This window comes from Phaethon lepturus, unplaced genomic scaffold (assembly GCF_000687285.1).
Source record: "Phaethon lepturus isolate BGI_N335 unplaced genomic scaffold, ASM68728v1 scaffold40393, whole genome shotgun sequence".
Classification (NCBI taxonomy): Eukaryota; Metazoa; Chordata; class Aves; order Phaethontiformes; family Phaethontidae; genus Phaethon; species Phaethon lepturus.
In genome coordinates, this window is record NW_010529081.1 from 16922 (window position 1) to 42193 (window position 25272).

General features: G+C 42.3%; 1 protein-coding gene across 1 annotated transcript in view; it reads right to left on the reverse strand.

Moving 5' to 3' along the window:
- LOC104618289 (myosin heavy chain, cardiac muscle isoform) overlaps positions 1–25272 on the reverse strand; it is a gene marked incomplete at its 5' end in the record, with an annotated part of 36106 nt that overhangs the window by 4895 nt on the left and 5939 nt on the right. Inside the window, 23 exons of the mRNA XM_010283839.1 lie at positions 817–942; positions 1951–2154; positions 2875–3067; positions 5082–5197; positions 7498–7622; positions 8199–8548; positions 9600–9796; positions 10184–10302; positions 11399–11525; positions 12530–12919; positions 13214–13304; positions 13899–14044; positions 14570–14746; positions 15356–15598; positions 16042–16297; positions 16672–16808; positions 17465–17588; positions 17863–17980; positions 18211–18298; positions 19732–19799; positions 21626–21758; positions 23034–23213; positions 24293–24463. Coding sequence (XP_010282141.1) covers positions 817–942; positions 1951–2154; positions 2875–3067; positions 5082–5197; positions 7498–7622; positions 8199–8548; positions 9600–9796; positions 10184–10302; positions 11399–11525; positions 12530–12919; positions 13214–13304; positions 13899–14044; positions 14570–14746; positions 15356–15598; positions 16042–16297; positions 16672–16808; positions 17465–17588; positions 17863–17980; positions 18211–18298; positions 19732–19799; positions 21626–21758; positions 23034–23213; positions 24293–24463 — 3879 coding nt within the window. The remainder of the gene's footprint in view (positions 1–816; positions 943–1950; positions 2155–2874; positions 3068–5081; positions 5198–7497; positions 7623–8198; positions 8549–9599; positions 9797–10183; positions 10303–11398; positions 11526–12529; positions 12920–13213; positions 13305–13898; positions 14045–14569; positions 14747–15355; positions 15599–16041; positions 16298–16671; positions 16809–17464; positions 17589–17862; positions 17981–18210; positions 18299–19731; positions 19800–21625; positions 21759–23033; positions 23214–24292; positions 24464–25272) is intronic.

A 25272-nucleotide genomic window follows, 5' to 3' on the forward strand; every position in this document is an offset into this window, starting at 1 on the left:
ACATTTGTGCCTGACACCAAGAGCCACTTTTGTATGCATCACTGAGCGGTCGCTGGAAGACAGCAGTCATTGCAGTCCATGCTGGAGCTGAACCAAGGACAATCAGTGCCTTCTTGCTGGTAGGCAGTAATAGTGCTGTCAGCTGAGATGCAGTAAAGACAGGAATAGCTTTGTCCAGGCACTCCAGACATGTAAGTCACAGAAACCTGCAGTTTTAGCTTTCACTTTATCTGTTGGTATGATGTGATACATTAGCTGAACTCTGAAGACATGGATTTCTCCAGGTCTGTGGGAAATAAAACTAGACCTGCCCAAATTATGTCTTCTCTAGAGGAAGAATGCACTCCATCTTTCCTTCTGGGATCTTAGGCCTCATTTTTTTCTGACAGACACCTAGTTCTCAGGTACCTCGTCTGGGATTCAGGAATTTTGTTTCTCGCATCAGATTCTATGAACACCAGGAGACCAGTTAGTGCTAGTTCAGTCTGAACTGGTTTAGCCTATCCAGGTGTATGATTTACCTGATTCAAAGGTGGCATGACTTGAGACTTTCATGATCAGTGGAAACTGCATTCTTGAGGCAAAAAAAACCCAACAAAACAACCAAAACCAAAACCCAAACATCAGGAAGAAGTCCTTCCTCTCTTTTTACCCCTAGCCTGTTTTGTTTTGTTGTTTCATCAGTTACCTCCAGATAACTGTGGAGCACACTGGATGTATGAGCTTTGTAACAAGCACAGAAATGGTGACCTGGGAAATACTTGTTTGTCCTAAGATATTGCTGAAAAGAAGTGATCAAGGAACCAGCCTACTTACATCTGTAATAGCTTTCTTGGCTTTTTCCTCTGCATTCCGGCACTCCTGGATTGATTCCTCCACTTCATTCTGCATCTGGGAAATGTCACCCTCCAGCTTCTTCTTTTGATTGATCAGGCTTGTGTTCTTTTATTAAGTTTTCCCCAAAGCAACAGCAGAAGAGGAGGAAAAATGATGATTAGAGACATAACTTCCCTAAATACCATAGCACACCAAGGTGGCTTACTGATTTTCACAACTCCTGGATTACACAGCAGTATCTGGGAAGGGAGATCCAGGGACATGGTAAGGGCTGGCCTTTACTATGTAGCTTAGCTTCAGACTGAGGAAATATTAAAAATACTCTCAAAGATGTAAGCATTCAGGTTTTGGTTTAGATAATAAGCAAGAGGCTGAAATAGAAGAATGAAGCCAGTTCATTTTTGAAATCTAACAATCCATAATCAGTTAGTCAGTGAGGTGATTAAAACAGAAGCCCCATGGCATCATGGGCTGGAGGAAACATTTCAAAACATCACCAGCCTGTAGCACATTTTCATTTCCTTCTGACCATTAAGTATTTGGTGAAGAGAAGCTTTGGTTTTATAACAAAAATGCTGGCATGTCAGTGCATGCCCCTCCATGTCCCTGTAAAAACTGTAGTGTCCATTGTGACAAAGCCCAAAGGCCTCTATGAATGAAGACTTGTGATGTGGTAAAGGGCACTTTGCTGCAGGGTATTTTCCTGCCCTGCACAATGCACCTATTGTTAGAACCCAGCCTCTGCAGTTATCATTGCTGAGTAACATCAATGCCCTGAAGCGTCACTTCTCCAAAGAAGTGCTACACCATCCCAGCCATGGCTTAACTCGTGGGAAACATTGGAAGTGTGGAAGAAGGAATCTTCCTTCTTATCTTCCATCATTGCTTTTTCTGGAAACTGTTTAAAGCAGTTGGCTGAATCATCAATTCCAGCTAACTTGAAGGGAGTGAGGTGGCCTATCTACAGAGTGACTGACTTCCTCTCCCTCATTTTCTCCCTTGAAGGAGGACAAGGTGTGTCTGATTTATGATGGCCATGGACAAACAGTGTCAGAGCTTAATAGACAAGGCTCAGTTTAACCCAGTGAGGGAGAGAGCACAAAAAAAGCTAACCTGAGTGTGAAGCAGGTTCACACGTTCAGTGGCTTCCAGCAGTTCATGCTCTGCCAGCTTCCTTGCCCGTTCCGTCTGGTCCAGCAAAGCCCTCAGCTCATCCAGTTCCGACTGGAGAAGATTGTTCCTCCTGTCAGAGACCGCCAGCTGCTCCTTCAGATCTTCATTCACGTGTCCCGAGTCATCCAGCTGCACTTGCAGCTCCTATAACAAAGCAGATGTTTGGGTTTTTTGCCAGTGCAAGTCCATTTCAAGCCACTATGCTTGCGTAAGAGGACCCCAGACTGCAGATGTTGCGTGGGGCCCACCTCAGGAATTTCAGTGCTGCTTTATTGGGGAAAGGCTTCCTCCACACTGTAAGCTGAATAGCTTTTGTGGTATGTAGTGCAATGGGGGAAAAACCTGTGTGCTCAAATCTGTCAGAGCTCGCAGTTCTGCCTGAGGCAGAACTAGCTGCTTAGGTGTGGGAGAGGTGATGACTTAAGAGTTGTCTTAGGAAAGCCCTTTTTTTTTTAAGCTATTACAAATGTCGAAGAAAACAACAACGCTGAAGATACACATACTCCCTGTGCTCTAGCCAGCTGACTTGCTCTCCACTTTTGAGTCACTTCTTACACTGACTTGCAAGCTCACAAGAAGGTCATAGATTTTCAATATCTCATGCTGCAGCTTTCTGCCCCTGCAGGAGGCTGTAGCCAGCAAGGGTTTTATGACTGGATCTCATCCAGCTTGTATGTAAGTCTTGGAAGAAATCCATATTTCAGTATTCTCTTATGCCAGATGAGATCACCAAGGGCTTTCCCTGCACATCCCTGGGAGTAGCTTCTCTCTTAATTACCATCACTGTTGCTGTTTTGCTCTGTGCTAATGAAAGGTAGCCTGCACCTACCATTGGCTGCTTGGGACTGGCAGCTCTCGCAGTACCTTTATTTGTGTCTGCAAGACACGTGCTGACTTTGTTGCTTCTGCAGCATGCCTGTTAGCATGGCTGAGCTGGATTTCCATCTCGTTGAGGTCCCCTTCCATCTTCTTTTTGAGCCGGATGGCCTCATTTCTGCTTCGGGCTTCAGAATCAAGGGTGGACTGCAGTGAATCTATGGCACGTTGCTGATTTCTCCTGGTTATGGAATAATGTAAAAAGGACATGAAGGGTGAATGGAGTAATTTTCCTCTCTGCACAGGAATGCAGAACTACATGCAACAGTACTTCATTTTCTGAAAGTGTCTGATTTCCAGAAATGGCATATTTCTTAATGACATACATAGCACAGGTTTCTAGTGCCTCACTGCCATCTAACTGGCTGGTGTGCTTCACACCCTCAGCTAACTCCTGATCTGTAAGCACCTATAGCATCCTTCTCCTGTGTTTTCTTTAGCAATACTGGAGCAAGGAGTTCTCTCAGATCTCTTGTGAACTCAAGCAAGTACAGGTTTGAATCTAACAAGAAGCACTTCAAGCTTAGCAGTCACTTGCCAAGATATTTACTGAATCATTTACTGACATGTTTTGCATCTCAACCTTTTTATGAAGGCATTAGTGGAGGGGATTAATCAAACTGAAGGTAGACAGCTACATTCTAAGCTAATTACTCTAGGCACCCTTTATAGTAAATGGCATGTGTAAGCTACAATTTATTGTATCTTAAAGTAGATGTTGAAACACATTTCTATGCTCAATTATAAGAGGAGTAATTCAGGAATAGAAATCTGTGTTATGGACATCTAAAGTTAGGAGAGATTAAGTTCACCCTAATTAACAGCCTGGTCCCCCTTGAAAGGCAGCTTAGTGCCAATTTAAAGATGGCAAAACAGATACAGACAGGTGCTTAATTTTCTTGACTCTGTAACAGTCAAGTCCTATGATGAAAGTTTTGCTCTCTTACAACCAGAAGGTAACTCAAAGCATAGAATATGACTCATACAGGGAAATATTTCTCTTGCTGCTGGCAAAGTTTTGCTTGAAAGCATAGGAGTTCTGGGAAATCACTGAGTCAGCAAGGAAAACCTTGAGGGCCTTAGTGCTTCAGCAAGATACTGAACTGTGCCCTAGACTCCCAGGGAACAACACAGCATGTCTGCTGAACATCTTAGCAGCAAAACACTCGTAAACGAAGCTGAGGCAGAAGGCATTGATTAAGATAGCTTGTCCTGAGATCTCTGTAATGCAGACATCTGCAGGACATCAGAAGATAGTATCTGAAAGGGCTGAAACATTGTTTTCTAAACAATTAACATATCAATCCTTGTATCAACGTTGGCCAAGGTGAGCCTTGGACTTCCTTTCCCTACCAACAAACAGTGACATGGTTCTTGCATTAATAGTGCTGCAACACTGACTAATTCAAGGCCAGAGTTTTCTGAAGAACTGTATGTACACATTACTGAAAATCTGGCCCAGCGTAGCATCATTTTAAGAGTGTAACTCTTCAGATCGGAGTTGGTGTGCTGGGTGGGAGGGGAGAGACAAAAGACATCATCCTCCTGTCATCTAATTGCTTTATGTTTTTCCTGTTTATCCCTTTCACCTACAAGCCTTTTATATTCATACTTTCTGTACCTCTGCAATTGTCACTGCTTACCCAAATGGTGTACACATAAAGGCAAGCTCCTCACATCCTCCTATAATCAGTGTAGCTATAACTGCATAAATTAATTAAATGCAGAGGTAAAGATTGTCTTCACATAACATAGGTTTGAGCACCATTGAGGTACTACTGCTGATTTTGCCTGTGGTTCCCCCTGGGAGGCAGCCATCCTAGAGGATTAGGAGATGGCAGCTCTCTAGGTCTATTTGTCTCCATACTGTAAACATACAGACTTAGCGGCCCTTGGTCTGCTGCAACTTTGGTTATGCCGGCCAGTTATGTTACGGCTGGTATGTGATATGTACGATGGGCTTATGTGTATGCTGGCAGAGGCTGAACTGACGGGAGTATTTGAACTAAGAAACGGTAATGTGGTAGGACTACCCTTGGGCAAATAATCAGAGCTGTCTTGGTTTCTAGTGCGGACTGTATCTGCTTGTGCTGGCATAACTACCTGTGGTGCATTTGACTGGCTTGGATCTTGAGAATATTTCTGGTTTTTTGAGGTTTTCCCTTTAAAACAACATGCTGTTTCCTGCACAATACCTTATATTTTCCATTTCTTCCTCCTTTTCTGTCAGTTTCCTTTCAAACTCTGCTTTAAGCTGAGAAAGTTCAAGCTGAAAACGAAGGGTCTTACTTTCTTCATGCTCCAAAGCTCCCTGAAATCGAAAGCACCAAAAGCTTGCAAGCCAAGAGTTGCTATTTTTTTATTTTTTCAAATCAAACTGCTGCACAAAGATGATCCCTTCACACTTTTCTTCCCATTCCCAACAGCACTGTTTCCTCCCTGCCTCTCTCTCTAGGCAAGGACACAAGTGGCTTACGTGGCAAAACAATGCATTTATTTGCCTTCTAATGCAACTTGGCAGCTGAAAAACTGAGCAGCAAGCTCCTCAGAGGACAAATTGTCAAACAGGCCATGGCTCACAAAAAAATACCCTAGGGCCTGCCTACACAGTTTTGATATCAACAAGATGTTCCCTGCTCCACACCCCTGTATAGGCACCCCCTGGAAATTCACAAGCTTGTAAGGGATAGGTAAAAGCTAAAACAAGATAGTTGTTGGGAGGGTGAAGGGATCCACACATCCCCCAGCTCACAAAGATCTCTCCAAATCATGTAGTGTTGAAAGCCTCCCATTTATACAATCTTACTCAGTAGTATGACTTCAGGGAAAAAAATAACAGACATCAGCTCTATGTGACAAAATGCAAAAATACTCTGGTCTTTCCAATTAACACGAAGACAACTCTATGAAACAAGGGAGATTTGCTCCTGTGTCTTTGTTCTGACATTTCTCTCATATATGGAAGTCATGAACTAAGCTGACAACAGCCCATAGTGAAATAACAGGGCCTCTGACTTCCAGGTCTCACATAAACCAGGCTCAGTGGCATTCTGACTCCTCACTGCTCACATCGCACAGGGAAGGCAAGCAGAACTGAACGCCATATATTTTGGAAGTGCTCTCTGAAGGGTAGAATTGCACAGGCTTAGCTATGCTTCCCTTGAGAGATGATGGAAGGCGAATCTGTTCTGAAGACACAGTGGTACAAAATCCTTGCCAACCTCCAGCCATCATGCAGCAGCTACAAGTCAGTTGCATGCACACTTCATGCCAAGGAGCCACAGTGTATTAATGGGAACAGCACGCAGGAGCACCGTGTCACCATTGCGACTGCCGGAGACGCAAACTCACAAAGGAGGGAGAAAATCTGTATTAAACCATTTCTTTCATAATTAAAATAAAATACATGCCCACTTTACTTTTGTTAGTTCCTAATTTCACTGAGCTTTAGGAAGCTGTTCCACACAGTCCAGGAAAGTAAAGTGTGCCCCTTAGATCCCTCAAGAACCGATGTATTCTTTCTAGCAAGAGAAGTTTATTGACAGAGTATATAATCACTCTCCACATCTTAGGGCTGTGGAAGAAAGGCACGCTCTCTGCTCTGATCAGGACACTTGTTTGTTTGGCTGTGAAATCCCTGCAAAGTATAAAGTGTCTTGTAACAGACAAAAGAAGTTGCACAGCATTGAAGGTATTAACGGATCCCTGTCACTGGGTAGTGTTCGCCTTAGCAGCTGTTGTTTAAAGTACAATTCGAAAGAAATGCGGCCTTCACTAAAAATCTCTTGCTATGTGCTGTGTTGCTTCTAGCCAATACCACCTAGACCCCTCCCCAGCTCTGCAATGCACCAAACTTTAAAAAAAACCTGACAACCCAGCCCTTTAAGTGAATAATCAGGATTTCCAGTTGGCTTGTTCCCTATTGTTGGTTTGTTTCTGGAAACTGGGATGAAGCATCCCTCTTGTGCATACTTGTCACTGTAGAAATTAATGCAGTGATGCTAAGCGTCTTTCCACACTCACATGGGAGTCAAAGATTTTCCAAATGGCCTGTTTTTATTTGGTTTCTGAGACTGCTACTATTTTTTAAAGCAGGCTGCAGTAACCAACACAATATCTGAGACCTTACGCAATTTAAAATCATCAGGACGTTTGCCGCCTTATTCTCAAAAACAGGAAATGGTCAATTTGTTGTTGGAAATTAGACACTAGAAATATCTGATAAAAGTCCATAATTCTCATCAGTTCCTGTTTCTTGAAAGAGTGAAATATTCTATGCTGAACTGAGCAAGAAGGACTGGATTTTCAGGATGTGAGCTGAAGATTTCTGAGCTTCCTGAAAGGGGGAAAAAAACCAACCAACCTCAAAAAACCAAAACATACACGGCACCTCCTTTGAAAGGGCCTCCACTTGATGACCTTAGAGCTGACATCTCCAAAAATCACCAGTCACTCTTGAATACACTGGCTAGCAAGACCAGAGGAGCTGGGTGCAGAAAGGTTGTACTTGCTAATGATCAACACAATGGCTGTGTTGTTGAGAGGATGAAAAAGGAAGGAAAATCATGATAAAGACACCCTTTCCTCTTCCCTTGAACTTTCTTTCCTTACCTCTGCTTCTTCCAGAGCCAGCTGAACTTCCGACTTCTCTTGTTCAACCTGTTTCTTGATTTTTTCTATTTCATGGAGGCTCTTGTTTCCTTCACTAATCTGATTGGTCAGATCAGAAATCTCCTCTGAAACAAAAAGGGTGGATGGATTTAGCGATCAGTGTGTCCCAAACATACTGCAATTCATAAAGTGTGAATACAGGACCCATGCCTCAAACTACTACCTCAAGGGTTTGTCTGTACACAAATGCTGCCTTACTTTCATTTACAGCAACTTTTTTTACCTGACCAACTTGAAGGCAGAGACTTCAAGCATGTGAATGCTTTTTGAAGTGGTTATTGTGGTTTAGTTTTTATCTGTGATCTGTAGGCTAGCAACACTGTGCTCTGCTTTGGGAGCTGTCTAGGCTTCATCTGCTGCACCTCTGTCATCTTTCTTGTTCCTCCCCTGAGACTGGCACCTCTGCCAGTGAGCTTCATTGACAGGTGAGCAAAAGGATGTCTGCTTTTCGCTGGCCATACTGATTTCTATGTTTAAAACCTGCATTGCCGGTATCAGTCAGTGTCTCCAAACACATCAGAAAGCTAGTCTCAAGGACGAAATAAACGCCTTTCCCCACAGCTGTTACAGGGCACCTGCATCCCTTCAGCTGTCCACTGGTATGGCTCTCACACTGGATGTGGGGCCTGAATGAAGCCTACCTTGGAGGTTCTTGTTTTCCCGTTTCAACGTCTCCAGATGGTCCAGTGTCTCCTCGTAGGCATTCTTCAGCTTGAAGAGCTCAGTGCTGAGGCCACGGGCCTCCTTCTGGGAAGCCTCCAGCTCAGCCTGTGACTCTTCATACTTCTGCTTCCAGTCATTGATGATCTTGTCAAATCCACGCTGCTTCTTGTCCAGGGAGGCAGCTGCTGAGTTGGCCTTCTCCAGGTCAATCATCATGTCTTCCAGCTCATTCTGCAGCCTGTGCTTTGTCTTTTCCAGAGAAGAGCACTTGGCATTGGCTGCCTCGATTGCTTCCTCAGCTTCCTGCAGGCGAGCTGCAAGCTTTTTCCTAGCAGGTGGGACGAGACAGTGAAATGACTGAGAGCCACTGCTGCCATGTTATCCAGAAAAACTGATACCAACCAGTATCTCAATAAATCAGTTTTGAAAGGGAGAACTGGAGGGGGCCGGGGGGCAAGAAGAAGGGAAGGGGAAATCAAGTCTCTAGAGAGAAAGGGCTATGATAAGCAAAAAAGCAGCTTAAATAATGAATGCTGACATGTGGCAGATAATTTTGTGCATGTGTACGTACGTATGTGTGAATATTTGAAATTGAACTTTTGAACTCTCAAGCAGCAGCTTCCTACCTGCTAGCTGTAACCAGGATGGGCTGGTTGTAAATTTTGGTAACACCTGGTCTAAATGAAAGTGTCATGTTCCTCCAATTAAAAGATATAAAACAGAACTACCAGTTAGGAGGCTGATCACGCCTTGGGCTTTTGTTCATAGACTATTTAGATTAGGAAAACAGAGGGTTGGGAGTCCCGGCAGGAAGAATAGGTCCTGGAAAGAAAGGAGGGCCCAGAAAGAAGAAAGTGAAGATGCTAGATCGAGAAAATGTACTGGAAGTGGGGGAAGATCCTGCAGATCAGAGATGTGTGGAGGTAGATGCTGGAGGTGCTCAAAGACCTTGCCCAATAATATCTGAGACTGTTAACTGTGAGTGACTGCACAGCATGAACCAACATGACTTTCTGCCCTACCTTCCTGGAGCAGCCATCATCTCCCTGCTGGGAAGGCAAGTTAAGACCTAGGGAACGTAGCACTGGGCCAGGGCAAAGCAAGTGAATGTGCAAGACAACCAAGTAGGGTAATCTAATCTTGTTAGTTCTTAAATAAACCCCAGTATCCATATCTACTACCCCATCAACAAGGACTCCACAGAAACATTGACCTGCTCAAGCAATGAAAAGAACAGAAGGAGGACAGCCACAAATGACAGAAATGACCCAGAGGGCTTTTTCCAAACAGATTGCCCTATTTCCTTAGCATCATAACAAGACCCAGGGAGCACAGTCTTCCCAGCTGAGGGCACAATGAAGCCCATATAACCCACTTACTTGGCATCTTCCAGCTCCTCAGTTCTCTGAATGGCATCAGTCTCATACTTTGTTCTCCACTGTGCCACTTCTGCATTTCCCTTGGAGAGAGCCCGCTGCAGCTCTGCCTTGGCTTCTTGCTCTTCCTCATACTGCTCCCGCAAGAGATCACAGTCATGCCTGGCTGCTTGCAGGGCATGAGCCAGGGCATTTTTGGACTGCAGATATATAAAGGTCACAGTATTACAGGGTTACCTACAGCAAAACCCAAACAAACAGCCCGTAGAAATCCAAATGGAAGCTTAAGCCTTTTTTTCTTTTTGCCTCTGGTCTTGACAGTCCAGGTCAAGGGCTTTTAAGATGCAAGATCTGAGATTTTGGCTATACTACTGGGTAAGTTTTATTTAGCAATTATGGATGCTGATTATTTTTCCAAACTCTTCTCCTGTGTCTTGCCTCAGTCAGAGACAAGAACTTATATCAGTACAATTACCAAGAAGCATTCTCATTCCTATGTCTCATTTCAGCTTTTATCCAGGCTACAAATGAACATGAAGAGTTTTCCCCATTCCATCTCAATGAATGGCACACAGTCAAAGCATTACCTTCGTTTCCTCTTCTAGCTGTCTCCTAAGTTCTTCAATCTGTTGCGTAAATGATGTTTTCCCACGGGACAGCTGACTTATTAGTGACTCCTTCTCTTCAAGCTGTCTTATAAATTCACCTGCCACAGGATTTAACCACAGAACAAAAAAGAGGTAAGACCAGAAAATTACAAAGTCCCAGCCAAAATCAAAATCCCACCTGTCCAGTTCTGCTGAGGAAAAGAACTAACAGGGATTGTGGCTGACCTCTTGTGAAGCTTCTTCCGAAGTTGTATCTATCAGACACTTCACCAGGATAGTTTTCCTTAGGTGTTTGGTTGGGCGGGGGTGGGGTGTTTGTTGTTATTTGTACTGCCACTATCTTGAGTCATTAATTTCAGTTAAGCTCGTGGATCAGACTAGACTGATGCTTACTTCACATGCAGTTGTAGCTGGGGTTTTTTATACTTTTCTTTACTACTTTATATTGTTTTTCCACACACTTCTTTTCAGAGGGCTCCAAAGCACCCTGAGAACCTCACGATGACCAGCATACAGAACAGAGGGATACATAAGAAAAAGTTCATTTATCACTAGAAGGGCATCACTGCAAGGTGGAAATGGCAGCTTCATAGGAGTACATAGAACTAACATGATGAAAACAGACAGGAAATGAAAAATATGTCTTTGAAAATATGCAGAACAGTGATATCTGATGAGGATGCAGAGATTAAATAGTACTACTCTGGCTAAAAAAGGTAACAAGCACTTAGAGGACATGTGGTATTTTTGGTCAGATATGAGTGTCTTCTAGAGTGCGATGCCCAAGATCATGCTGAGGAAGATGGTATTCACACAGAGAGCAGCAGTATGCCAACTCTTTCATCTTCCCTCTAGCATTGCAAGACAGATGTGCACATCCTTGTTCCTGAAACTGGGTGCCTAGACAGCACACCCATTTCAGCTCATGAGACAGTAGCACGGTATACTGGTAAACATGGTTATAGGTTTGTTTTAAAAGCCAGTCGAAGGCAAGGTTGTCCCTGCTGCCAAGGTTATAAAAAAAATTTGAAGACAGGAAAGTCAAAAGAGGCAAAGACACTGCTTCACTGAGCAATCTTAATCCAGCCACCTTCAAGCAGATGTGATCGCACAATACGTCTCACTGACATAGTGCTGACACACACTTGGTAGACTGTTTCCCAGTAACTTATCTTAGGCTGAACACGCACATACCATTCTCACTCTGGAGTTTTGTCTTCTGAGTAGTGAGGTCATTCATGAGGCGAGTCATTTCCTCCAGTTTAGTTTTTGTCTCATTCAGATGGTCTTCATAAGTGCGACAAAGTTTCTCTGCATTTGCCTAACAGGAATCAGGAGATAAGACATACAAAGCTATGGCCTCCAGACAGCCATTTGGAAGTGGTAGCCTTCCATATGTATCCTTTTTTCTGTTTACCTTTCAGAGAAATGGCAGATAGCAAAGACACAGATACCACAGCTGTAAAGGGGGGGAATAGTAGCCCTGTGTCTATAGTCCTAGGCCAGGGGTCTTCCCATCAGATCACCTTCCCCATTCGTTTTCCCTGAACTGTGTTCTCAACTAAAGCACCAGCGTAAAAAGACTCTGCGAGAGCTTCAAAAGCAATCACATGCCTATGAAGTTCAGGCATAAGCATCCTCATAATTGCTAGATGGGAAAATCACCTCCAATGAAAATTGCTTTACTGATTCTGCCTTAATTGCCATTTACCATAAATTGAGTTTAATGACAACTTTCTAACTCTCAGAATACTGGAATTTCTTCACTTTGCACTGAAAGAACTCTTTAGAGTGCTCTGAAAGCTACCAAGATTATCTACCCAGGAAACAAAATCCACAATTCAGCCATAGGAAGTAAAAATATACATGATGGTCATGCAAGCCTTTGCTTTGCACTCCGTGAGTGCTAACATGGGTCAAAACTGTGAACCAAGGGCAGGATCTGAGAGGATTCTGCTTAGGATGGGAGATATCCAGCCTTGGATGGCATCACCCCAGTCATCACCAGCCTGGGGGAGCACAACTTAAGTGACACAGTTTTGTGCTCTGACATATATGGATAAACAGTATGCCTGTGACTGGTGTTGCACTATGTGTTTTAGACGGACCATCTTAATTGCTGTCCCATCTCCAGGTAAGAAGGGTTATACCACCAGGTGTGGAAGGGGGGACACTGTGCACATAAGCACCCTTGGATTGCAAGGCACCACCTTCTAAAACACTTCAGCCCTACCAGGTGTCCTGGGAAACCTTCAGACCAGCCCTAGCTACACATGACCATGTTTCCCAGACGTGACCAGGTCTGGGAAACCTCAGGACCCTTACTTTTCCCTTGACCATCTGCTCCATGTTGGATGACAGATCATCCACTTCCATCTTCAGCTCGCTTTTCTCCTTTTCCAGTTTCTGCTTGACCCGCTGCAGGTTGTCCAGTTGCTCCCCCATCTCAGCCACACTGTCTGCGTGCTTCTTCCTCAGGGTGGCGGCTGTGGCTTCGTAGTGCAGTGTGGCCTCCTCGAGGTCCCGCCGCAGCTTCAGGAACTCTGCCTCACGTTTCTTGTTCATCTCCAGCTGGGCAGCTGTGGCTCCCCCAGCCTCCTCAAGTCGCTCACTTAATTCCTCCAGCTCTCGGGCCAAATCTGATCTCTGCTTTTCCACTTTGGCTCGAGCAGCTCTTTCTGCTTCCAACTCCTCTTCTAGTTCTTCTATACGAGCCTACCAAAGAGACACAAGCACCTTTAGAGGTCACCTTCATTATGCTTCCCATTGGAATATCTTGAAGCACTTTACAAATGGTTAAACCCTCTGCCAGCCCACACTTTACAACACAGGTGGACACACAGCAACCTGCACATTTGTGCCAATAAATCAGATCTTGAGCTAGAGTAAGAATGATGAGTGACATCTTTGGGTCTCAAAGTTAAGCTGCAGCTAGCCATGAAAAGCTCTGCAAAGCCTTTCAGTGAGGCACAAACTCATCCTAAGGTACATAGAAGGAAGCAAGCTGACCTGAAGCTCCTTGATCTTCTTCTGCAGCTGCATCACTATAGCTTGTTCATCTTCTATCTTGGAATTCAGCTGGCTCATTTCAAATTCTTTCCTGCCACAGAAAGGAAAATCCTACTGTGACCTTTCCCTGTAGCTTCAAGTCAGCCTTTTGCAATTTTTAAAGAGTTGTTCAATAAAAATTCTAACGTAACTAAAAATGAAAGCAATCCTTGTGTATTGCTATTTGCATGAAAACACATCTTCCTCTGAGCAGCAGTTTCCACATCAAGACTCTGCATGCATTTGTGCAATTACATTTCTGGTTCTGTGTGTCATACAAAAGTAACATTATTTTCAGACTCAGTGGAAAAATATATTTATCAGTCAGGTCTTTCAACAATACTGTCATAGCTAGTTAGGATGAACGACTTTAGAGACTTCCTTCAGCTTTCTCCTCTAAGCAATGAAAAACTTAAATACCTTTATTCTTTATTTAAATGCTGGAAAGAGTAATGAATTCTGATGTTTCAGGTGTATTGTGCACAAGTAAGTGATTATGCCTCCCTCCTTGGCTACACGCTCTCTCCTCTGTCATGGAATTTCATTTTAGCCACCATTAGAACAGGATGACACACCTGAAGGTTCTGAAATGACTGCGGTAATTGTGCTGCTTTATTTTGTACAACAGAATCAGTCTCTTTCTTACTTTTTTAGCTTTTCTTCCATCTGTAGCTTGTCGTTCTCCAAGTCCATGACACTCTCTTGGGTCAGCTTCAAATCCCCTTCCAGTTTGCGTTTTGCCCTTTCAAGATCCATCCTCACTTTCTTCTCTTGTTCAAGTGAGCCCTCAAGCTTTAGGAACAAAGTCACTTAATAAATACATTGAACACAGATGGTTTACAACAGTCAGATATATGCTAAGCCCAGCTTTGTGCTGAGCTCTAGCAAGTGGCAAAGCAGAAGTACTTAAGTACAAGCATCCTAAATTACATTTTTTGTTTTCTAGCAGCCAGTGGACATACGGGCTACAGAAATATAACATAAGAGAGTCCACACTTTACATTTGTGCAAGCATCACAGTTCTCTTAGTAGCAAAGTTCTGTTTGACTTCATGCCAGCTACACTGCAAATGCAACCTGAGTGGATTTTCCCTTGTTATCACACTCCTTTCAAAGGCTGAACTACACGGATAAATTTTTATAGCGTTCCAGTAATTATACCTTTTACAGACAGTACAACAAGGACTGCGTTTCTAAATCTTCAGTCATTTCAAAAAGGACAGGAATACATTTCAAAGCTTTGCAGCATTTCAGACTCATGAAACTGTAAGTGGTGGACAAACAAGCCTGGGGAAACATGAAGGCAGAGCCAGCTTACATCATCCACTTGCTGTTCCAGTTTCACTTTAGCTTTGCTCAGTGTGTTGACCTTGTCCTCCTCTGCTTGTAGGTCATCCAGAACTTGCTGATGAGCTTCCTGCAAGGACTTTTTCTCCTTAGTAAGTTTGCTGATATTCTCATCAAGTGTCGCCATTTCTTCTGTCAGATTTTTGACCTGTGTGAGAAGGGAAGATATATTTGTAAGACTTTGAAGTAAGAGATTGTCATAACCTGGGTCAAATAACTGTCTGTACTGAACTTGTATGCAGGAAGACGACGGAAAGAAAGGGATCTCTCTCCCCACAGCTCCGTGTGGCTTTTTGAGTGAAATTGCCACCAAGGGAGCCAGTGTGTGCCAGCTCTTATTGTGGGTTTAGTACATTCTTTCAAATGTACTAAATTCTTTTTAGTGTCACTTTCATTGTGGTAGACTCCAGCTTCTGATTCCCTCTGGAAAAAGTAGGAGATGAGCTTTACATTTACAGGCTCTAAGAAGAAGAGCTGGAAGAACTCATTGTTACAGCAGAAAATTGTTTACTTAAAAATGTCCAAACTAGGCGTAATTCTTTATCTGAATTGCAGCAAAACTCACTTCAGAAAAAGGGAAACAGGCTCAGAGTTAACACTGTGTCCCCTCATCAAGTCAGATAACTCTGTATATACTGATCCTTCAGCGTGGCCTGTGTAACAGACAGTGTAAAACCATCAGAAGACCAGTAGCTCTTGTCATATAGGTAATCCATGCCCAACCTCTTTTGAATACACAGTGAAGTTCTAAAGTTACCTTGTTTTCAGTAGCATGCTTCTCTTTCTCTACTTTTGCAAGTGTTATTTCAAGGTCATCAATATCCTTCTTGAGCTCAGAGCACTCATCTTCCAATTTTCTCTTCTTAGAAGTCAGCTCAGAATTCATCTCTTCCTCATCCTCAACCCGCTCGGTTAGTTCTTTGACTTTGGCCTCCAGCTGAATCTTGGATTTAATCAACAAGTCACATCGTTCCTCAGCATCTGCCAGAGTGTCTTGCTCCTGGTGTGGCACAAGGAAGAGGACAGCAATGACTACCTGGCCTTTTTATTTCCTCACTTGTCCCCTATCCTGTAAGTGGTCAGAGAGCCTGATCCAACGCTACAGAGAAGCATAAGGAAAATTTCCCACTCCTGATTTCAGAAGACAAGACCAACCAGTAATTAACAGAGCAGGATGAGACAGTGGGGAGCATGACTAGTCACATATAAGACTACTTCCATATCTAACTGCAATGAACATTGCCTTGCACAGAACCTGTTAAGATTTGCATTGCTGGCCCGCCTGGTTGTATGCTAGAACATGAGAATTTCTATCCACTCTAATTTTTGGCAAGAGTCTGACAAGACCAATAGCTTTAATTGAATTGCACTAACACTCTGGTCTGTAAGCCTTTGAGCTTCAAAGAACATCTAATTAATATATGAATATATGTGTCTACTCACAGCTTGAAGCTGGAGAAGCAAATCATTTTTTTCCTGAACTAAAGAGACTTGCTTTTCTTCAAGTTCCTTTCTCCTGGCTTCAGATTTCTCCAGGGCCTCCTTCAGTTTCAAGAACTCTTCCTTCATATTGGCCATCTCCTTTTCAGTTTCTGCAGACTTCAGAAGAGGTTTGATCTTAAAGAAAAGCTTCATCCAGGGCCAGTTCTTCACAGCCATAAAAGCACGGATGTTCCACTGAATTACAAGAAGGGCATCCCTGGTTTAAGAAGAAAACAAACAAAATTTCCTAAAGCTTAGCCTGAACTGAGAAAGTGAGAATTTTTTTCATTCTCAGTCAGTTTTATGGCTTTGTTCTCAGTAATATTAGGAACTTGTACTAGGTTTCAAGATATACAAGAAACTTCCTTCATATCTCTTGATTTTAAGGGACACAAAAAATTTCCAAATCTGATTTTTACCAGAGCTGCAGGCAACTAATATACAGTTGCTATAATTTTTATCATACATCTGCTCTAAACCTTTAATTGAGGGTAAACTATAGCCTTAGGGACGGTAATAATGGCTCTATTCAACATATAATTAAATGGTAATGACTATTATCTGCTAAGATGTAAGGGGGTGCCTTCATACCTGCGCTCCACTATCTTTTGAAACTCAATCCGCATCAATCTGCCACGTGCTCTTGCCTGGATCATCGTTAAGATTTTCGCAAGTCTCTCATCCCTCATTTCTTCTAGATGTCCCAAGAGACCGGCTTTGAAGAACACCTGGAATGATTTTATTCCAGAGTTACACAAACCTTATTGAAATCATGCAGAAGAACAGTATTTTTACTGACACGTTACAAAGTAAAAGAGTACAGAGGGCCAAATACTACTTGCATCAAGGACTCCACTGTACAGTTCCAAAGTTGTTTTAAAACAATTCATGTCCCCAGTTCTGAGTAGGCCAAACTATTTTATTGCCACATTTTAATTGCCACAGTACTTTTCAACCGTGGCGGGTTCAAAGCAGGTCAGCTGAACAACAACCCCCAGGTCCTTGCTAATGGGATCCTCTCATAATTGCACATGGCCTCATTTCAAAAGCTGCAGCTGATCTTGTGGTCCATATATGTTTGAGTGCACCTATATTATATTAAATAAGCTATTGTTTTACTGGAGCTCATGGAGCATCAGCTGCTGTGTCCACTTGTAGTGTGGCTGTAAAAAAAGTTTTGTGGGAGCTTGAGACAGAGAAATAAAATTTCTCTAGCACAGCTTAAAAATTAATATCACTTTGCTGCTATATTACTGGTTCCTTGTATTATTAACTCTTCATTAATTGCCACCACCAGAAATTGCACAATGTCCTATTCTGCAAATTAGGTATTAGATCCATTACTTTTCTCTTTACATAAGCAGTGATGGTCTTTTCTGGTTACCTTGGTGTGTCCAAAACGATATTGGTTATGGTCAACATCTAACGATGCCAGCAGTTTTTCAGCAGCTTTTCTGCTATCCACAAACTTATCCTCTGGGATAGCGCCTGGATTCAGAATGCGATACCTGTTAATAACAGATGAGCAATGAGTAAAATTGGCCTAGATTCCACTTTTTTTTTCCCCCTCTTCCTCCAAAACTTAAAAAAAAAAAATCACCCAGAGTAATTTCCTATTTTGCATCTACACAGACACAAGCAATAGCAGAATTCTGCCCTCCACATTCAGGCAAACTAAATGGAAAATGCATGGAATAAAATACCTCAAATAAAAATGAGAAGACATTCTTTGCTTATTTTGACTGATGGGTTAGGGCAGGAGACAACACAGTTCTGCATTACCTTTGTTTAAAGTCAGCATAAAGCACCCTGTTTGGGAAACCCTTACGGCAAATGCGGATGCCTTCCAGGACACCATTACAGCGGAGCTGATGCAAGACAAGGAAAGCATCCATTTCACCTACAGAGCAAAAACAAGGCTAAATTAAATTGAGCTTCTCCATAGGGCTTCATCTTCATTTCACCATGGGAATAGGAAAATGTGAAGTGTCATCTCCTGAAAGAGCAACACCACTGGATAAGGTGAACAACACAGACAGTATTAAAGTACAGTCTGGTGACTTGGAAGTAAGTGTTGGAATGACATAGTTCAAATATACTAAAATTTTAAGACTGTTGTGTTTTCCATACCTGGAGTTTTTGATTCATTGGGGATAATGCATCGTACAAAGTGAGGGGCTGTAGATTTTAGGTTAGTCATCAGCTTATTTAAATTTTCCTAGAACAGACATATTAAAAACACAATTAGTTTTAGCACTTTAGTGGAATTCCAATCACTTATCTCTTTGATTTTTTGGTTGTTAAATTTATTAAGGTCATATCTCTGAATAGTCTCCAAGAAAATTATAAGCTTACCAAAATTATTAACAGAGAAGTGTGTTCAAATAAACCAAAGTATGAATTAACTTTTTTATAGGAATCCACATCAGTTTTAGCAAAGTCTTAAGGCGGCACATGTTTTACTTACAACCCAGAAATGTCAGAAATGAAATGAACAGCAAGCAAGATGCAGTATCATCCCGTAGAGCATTTCTGTAAAGCCAACTGCATTTTTGCCTAGTCACTTCCCCACTCGGTAAGCATAGTTCACCTTTCCCATCTGTTCCTCGTAAAAGCTAGCTTTTTGTCCTCCTGGCCAAACGTTTTCCCTTTATTGATCTTAATCAGACATCTCCCAGGCAGGCAGCAAGCTAGCTCAGCAGCAGCCAACCATTCAGTGCCTACCAGTGATCACCAAGCTCTGCAGAAAGTGTTTTGTCTAGTAAGCAGAAAATAGAGACCATTAGAGGTGGAACGTAATGTCATCGGCACAAGTGTTCAAGCCGAAAATTTCTCATACACCAGACAGGATGATAAATGAGACAACCTGAGCTGGGTACTTAGCAGCAACCTTGTGTGCTGGAAAGTGCGCTTCTGTTCGTGGGTTATTAAATTACTGTCTGAGTGATCCTTCAGCTGTCTTTACACTTCTTCAGCTGGTAAAATACAACCCTGTTTCCTGTCATTTCCCTTCACAAGGAGTACCTCCAAACAAGCGAAAATTACATGACTAGTGGGAGATAACTACTTCCTTCCCTACCCGTGGTTTACCTACATTACAGCTTCCTCAGTGTTATGCATAAGAAATGGTACAGGCTCCATTTTTCCCCTGGCATGATCCTAGCGGCAGCTTCCACCACGAGCACATGCCAGTCCCAGTAGAAGGGAATTACTCTGGCAAAAAAGAGGCTATATGCCGCTCCATTCAACAACTTTTGTTTTCTGTGACTGCTCTAACCCTAGGATCCAACTGCAAACAGTAATCGGAGAGGGACTGGCAAATTACTTGAAGTCAGTTCCTGTTCCAAAGACGTGCATGAAGCTGTAAGTCACAAAGTAAGTGGTAAAGGTTGTTCGCAACATTTTGTGGTACTTCCTCAAATTAAATAAAAAACACGTATTCTCCTGAATGGTCAAAGAAGATAAAATGGAGCAGCCGCTCACACATGCTGTTTTAATAACAGTGTATTCACTTAGCCAAGGTCAATAACCCAAGCCACAAATCAAATTCCCATGTTGGATTTCAATTTTTATAGTCCATTGCAATCCTTAACATTCCTCTTCAATGTATTATCTTAACTCAAACCATCAGGTGGGGAGGGGTGAACAAACCTTGTGCAATGAGGACACCGTTTGAAAAGAAGCACCTTTCTTGCGTTTCTTTTCTCCTCCCTGGTCAGCTAAGAAAAAAATGAAATAAATAAAAATCACAATCTGTATCTCAGTTAGGGGTATGGGCAGGGCACGGGAGACAGACAAACTCTTCTAATAGTACACCTTCCTTTGAATGAAAGGAAGGCATGGCTAATCACTTGATGGCTCTGGTTGCTCAAATATTACACAAAGACTTCTGAACATCAGGTGTTATGTATCACAAGTTTGCAGCTCTCTGTACGTACTCAGGATTTTTGTCAAAGACCACTATAAGCTTTCTGGATTGCATTTGCATTTCAGATCCAGACATCATCACTTGTTGTGCAGAAAGTCCATAAATATGAATAAGGCAGAAAAATAACTTTTAACAAAATAGAGTCATTTGCAGTTCGTTAAAAAGCCTATAGGGTGAGGCGATGCAGAAAAAGAAAAAAACTAAAGTAAAGCGTATGGAAAGTTTATACTGTACATTGTACTGTGTAGACACTTATTCTCACGTGTCTGCTCTGCAGACACGGAACTTGTGCAAGGAACATCTATCTAGAAGAGGGAAATAAATATTTGTCATTTTAGATATAGTAGCTTTGCATCCTTTGAATTTTCCTTAAAGCTTCAGAGTCAAAATCACTCAGATCCTCCAAAGGAATGCTAGTTTCTGACATGACCTTCAGGTAGTTTCACAAGAGCCAAACACCACCCAAAAATGCACAGCAATTGCTGCAGCTTTCTAAACACTGGACCATTAGATCATTCCCAGGAGGTCTGACATTCTGTCACCTGTCAACAACAGTCAACATAAAAGGAGAATTGAGAAATACAATGTGTTTGATGCAATTGCCCAAAACCTTTCCCCCTTTTGAAGGTGACACTGCTGAGACTGGAGGAGGCTTAATCTGGACAGGCTGTTCTTTTCTCCTGACACTGAGGAAAATCAAGGTAGTATTCCGACAGACAGGAATATCCACAGGCAAATAGGCAGTTAGTAACTTGCAAGAATTTGCTAGTGGTAGGATTTTTATTTACATTCAGCTCTGTCTCTTATCACATTATGAAGTCTGCAGCCTGCTTGCTTCCTTACAAAGTGTCTTATGATTCATGACAACATCATCTATAGAAATGAGGTTACTAATAAATAGGCTGTAAGTGACTGCAATTTCAGGACACAAGAGCTACATCTTTGTAATGAATGTTAGTCTTATTTACTTAAGATCAATTTTCTGGATGCTTGCTACTTGTCTTCTCACAAATAAAACTGTCCTGTGGAATGCATACAGCTTACATACATTCTCAGACATACATTAGTCTTGTCAAACAAAAAAACAACAGCAACCAAAAAGGAAGATGTATTGGAAAAATCTTCTACTTTGGCCTATGTGGAATGGTGTTCAGGCACCTTTGGTGCCTACTTGCCACTAATCCAACAAAATATTCCAAAACATTCTCTTAAACATTGTATTTCTTATTTAATTCAGGGTGGCTAGCAAAGGAGGACTACAGCGTGGGAAACAAGAACTGCTCTTGTTCATAGACATGTATGTAGAAAATTTTTTGTGCAACACTTGCCTGCATATCTGAACACTTGCATGCTCAGACTCCCTCTGGAGTGTTCACAACACACAGTTCCGTTGCCAGAATTGCTCAGAGGTATCGCGTATTCAAACTAGCTGAGTTAATGGCCTCCTTGGCGTAACTGGCAACCTCCTACAGATGCTGTGCACATCTAAATAATTAGTCACTGCCTCATCTAGCATTGAGTCAATAGCAGTTGAGAGAATTGTTTTGTTTCTTAAATTAATTCCCAAGCACACATACTAGAAATGAAAGAGAACCCATGTGAGCTGATTCTGCTTACCGCTGTCAGCGCCAACGTAGCTTTCAAACAAGCTTGCCAGGAGTTTGTTGGATGATTTTTGGAAAATACCTACTACAGTTTCATTAAGCGGGTCTTTGTTCTTCTCAAGCCACCCAATGATGTTATAGGGAACCTACAGCAAGACATTGAAAACAAACCAGAGGTTGCAAATGTTCCCCTTCAGAGCAGCCTGTAGTTCTTTATGGTTTGGCTTGAAGCCAGTAACCTTTTGTGAAGCGCTGCTCTCAGAGCAGTTCCAGCCACCTGGTTTTTCATCACTTCCCCTCCAATTCTCTGCTTCCTAACTCTCAAATCTCTCTTCCTAATAATACCACCTGAATCCCGCAAACCCCTTCCAAACTATCTGGTCCCTACATCTTCTCATGGACTCCATGCAGTTGGCTGTAGATACCACGTCATCAGTGTCGCAGGACCCTACTAATAAGTGCTGAACTATAAAATAAACAAGTAATAATTTCACTTCACAGCAGCATGCTACACTGGAATAATCAATATTTTCTGACAGAAAAATCTAACTCCTGGACTTTGCCACAGTTCTGTTTAGTGGGAAAATATGTTCCGCTATTCTACCCCCACAACAGGATAGAAATTCTAATTTTCTTTGCTGAATCCATTAACAACTACAGATAAAAAGCATGATGGTCTTTATTTCTCTTAATACATACAAAATAAGCTTAATGTTCAATTATAATTTGAAATTAACAGCACCAGGTTGGTTCCAGCTCTGCTGTCCTGAGGCTTCATATCAGCTCTAGTTTGATAAAACATCTCCTGTGTCCCTTTCAAATTCTTTCTGCCCATATGGTCTGAAAACAGAGCTTTGAAACTGGGTGAGTTTTGGCTCAGGTATCACAGCACTGGATTGTATTCCTGTTCACCCCATCATCAGCGGACCCGTTAACTAAACCTTCACAGTAGAATTTCCCTTGGTTACTTTGACACACTAGTCATAACGTGAGTAAAAAGTCTTGTCAAAGATTTTTTTTTTTTTTAACCATCCCTGGAGCTAGGCAGAAATTGCTCAGTTCATTTGCACAGGGAACAAAGATGGAAAGTTAGATGCTGCTGGTGTTTAATCACTAGTCTGAATCTGATTATAGGAAAAGTGATAAAGGCAAGACAAGGCATATTTTCAGCAAAAACACCTGAGCCTTCCTCAATTTGTTTCATTTTATTTGTGTATCCAAGAACCAGATGTCCTGGAATCTGGTGGCATCTTACTGTGTGTTGCAGTGCTTGTGCAGAGAGAGTAGACATCTGCTTTTACTCCTCACTGTCCCTTTCTTCCCCTCTTCATCCTTCCCACCCTCCCTCATTGTGTGCTATGGGCCAAATCCCACCTGGAAGACCCCTAATACAAAGTCTACCTGCCAACAGAGGAACTTACTGCACCGGCGTAATGAAGAAGTTCAAAGTGAGCTTCATATTTCCTTTTCTTATCAGGCCGGGGCTTCTGTAAGTTAGGTGACTTGCCAAGATGATTGTCATAGAGTTTGGCTTTGAATGTCATATCAGTAGCTTTCGGGAACATACATTCCTCTTCAAGGATAGACAGAATTCCCAATGGCTGTGGATTTAAGAACATCCTTGTTGGAAAATGCTTAGGCTGCCTGCTTTCAGTAGCTGTGCAGCCTTTAAGTTTGATATGATGGAATTTTAAGCCTGCAAAATTTCTTCTCATCCTGAGAAGGAAGCCTTTGACTATTCTGTTAAAATACTAACCACACCTTTGACTATTCAGTGTGTTAATTCTACCTTAAGAGGCTTTATGATGACTTCCAGAAAGGGCTTGATTTACCTTTCAAGGCAGTTGCACCAACTAGCATTTTATTATTCATGACTCAGGAAAAGATGAACTAACTTCCCAGCACCGGACAGGTGGTTTGGGGGACTAGGATCATGCACAGATATCCTACCCCTGGAGAAGAAAGTGATCAAGTAGAAGAGCAATTAATAATCAGCCTTTCTACTCCAGTTATTCCAAATGTCCTGCTAATGCAAGACTCAAAATTTAATTTTTCCTCACAGATCAGCAGGGTTAGATGCCATGCCATAAGAGATGGCAGAAAGAGAGATACAGCAAGGGACAGCTGTGCCCACCAGGACCACATTATACTCACCAAGTAGAGAAATGGAAAGGCGTATCCCATGCTGGGGAAGCAGTGTGAGGGAAGCAATAGTTCCAGGGTAGGAAGAGCACAAAGGACTTTGCACATCAACATATAATGAAAGAAACAGGAGCCTCACAGGGGGAGGTACAGGGCATGTGACTGAAACATAGCATTTGCCCTGAAAAGCTGACAAGTAAGTTTGATGTTAAGCGTATGTGGAACAAAGTAAATGGAAGAACAGTAGGGACAGAGAAAGAAGAAAGTAGAAACCAAGGAAGATTGTACAGCCACATAAATTAACAGTTACAGCTTGTGGTTACTGTTGGCTCTGTAAGGCAAACTTACAGAGGTCAAGCCAAGTAGCCACAAATGCCACAAATACTGATTTTCCTCTGATTCTGTATTGTACGTAGAAAGGCAAGAAACCTGTCCTGCTGTTTATCCTCCTCTGTTCACTGGGACTTGAGGACATCTCCAAGGGAGCATCATGAATAAAACCAATTCAGTAAATACACCTTAGCACTCCTGTGCATACCTTCTCAATTAGATCAATGCAGGCCTGCAGGTCCATGCCAAAATCAATGAATACCCATTCAATGCCTTCCTTCTTATACTCTTCTTGCTCCAGGACAAACATGTGATGATTGAAAAACTGTTGCAGTTTCTCATTAGTGTAATTTATGCAGAGTTGCTCAAAGCTGTTAAACTACGGGAGACAAAAAAGAACATTTTCACTACAGTTAACTATGGTAGGGACTTGGTGGAACAGCAAGAAGGAAGCAGTTTACATCCAAAACCTTCTAAACAGTAACTGGTTGAGAAACTACTGAGCATAACACTGAAGTCAAAGGAGGGGGGAGCTCAGTAGCAGGCTGCTGGCTGCCTCATGTGCTGTCCTCCAGAGTATGAGGATGCCCAGATTTGTTCAGGTCCCTCAGGATGCACATGCCTTTCCTTCAGCAGCAATTGCCACATCAGCCCTGTAAAGCAGAGTCAATGTGCTCTTTGCTCTGCTGTGTACAGAGAGCAACATGTACCATTAAGCAATTATCTTCAGGAATGGATCCTGAGAAACAGAAGTTGTGACATGCTTTTCTCACATACGCTTGTTTACAACGATGATAGAATCGCAGAACAGCCCAGTTGGGAAGGGACCTCAAAAGATCATCTAGTCCAACCTTTCGTGGGAGAGGGATCCTAGATGAGATTGTCTAGCACCCTGCCCAATCACATCTTGAAAACCTCCAGTGACAGGGACTCTAGAAAATCCTTGGGGAGGTCATCCCAGTGAATGATTGTTCTCACTGTAAAAAATGTCTTTCTTATATCAAGGTAGAGATATATATCTTGAGATACAAAGAGGAAGAAATACCATATCCTATAAAAGATGCTTTCTCTCAAAGAGTGGGAAGAATACATTCTCCTAAAACAGAGCCCGAAGCATATGAGATGTTGTCTCTGCTAAAGGTTGCCACCCTCTTGTTCTCCAGGAACTATCAGCATGACCAGCTGTGC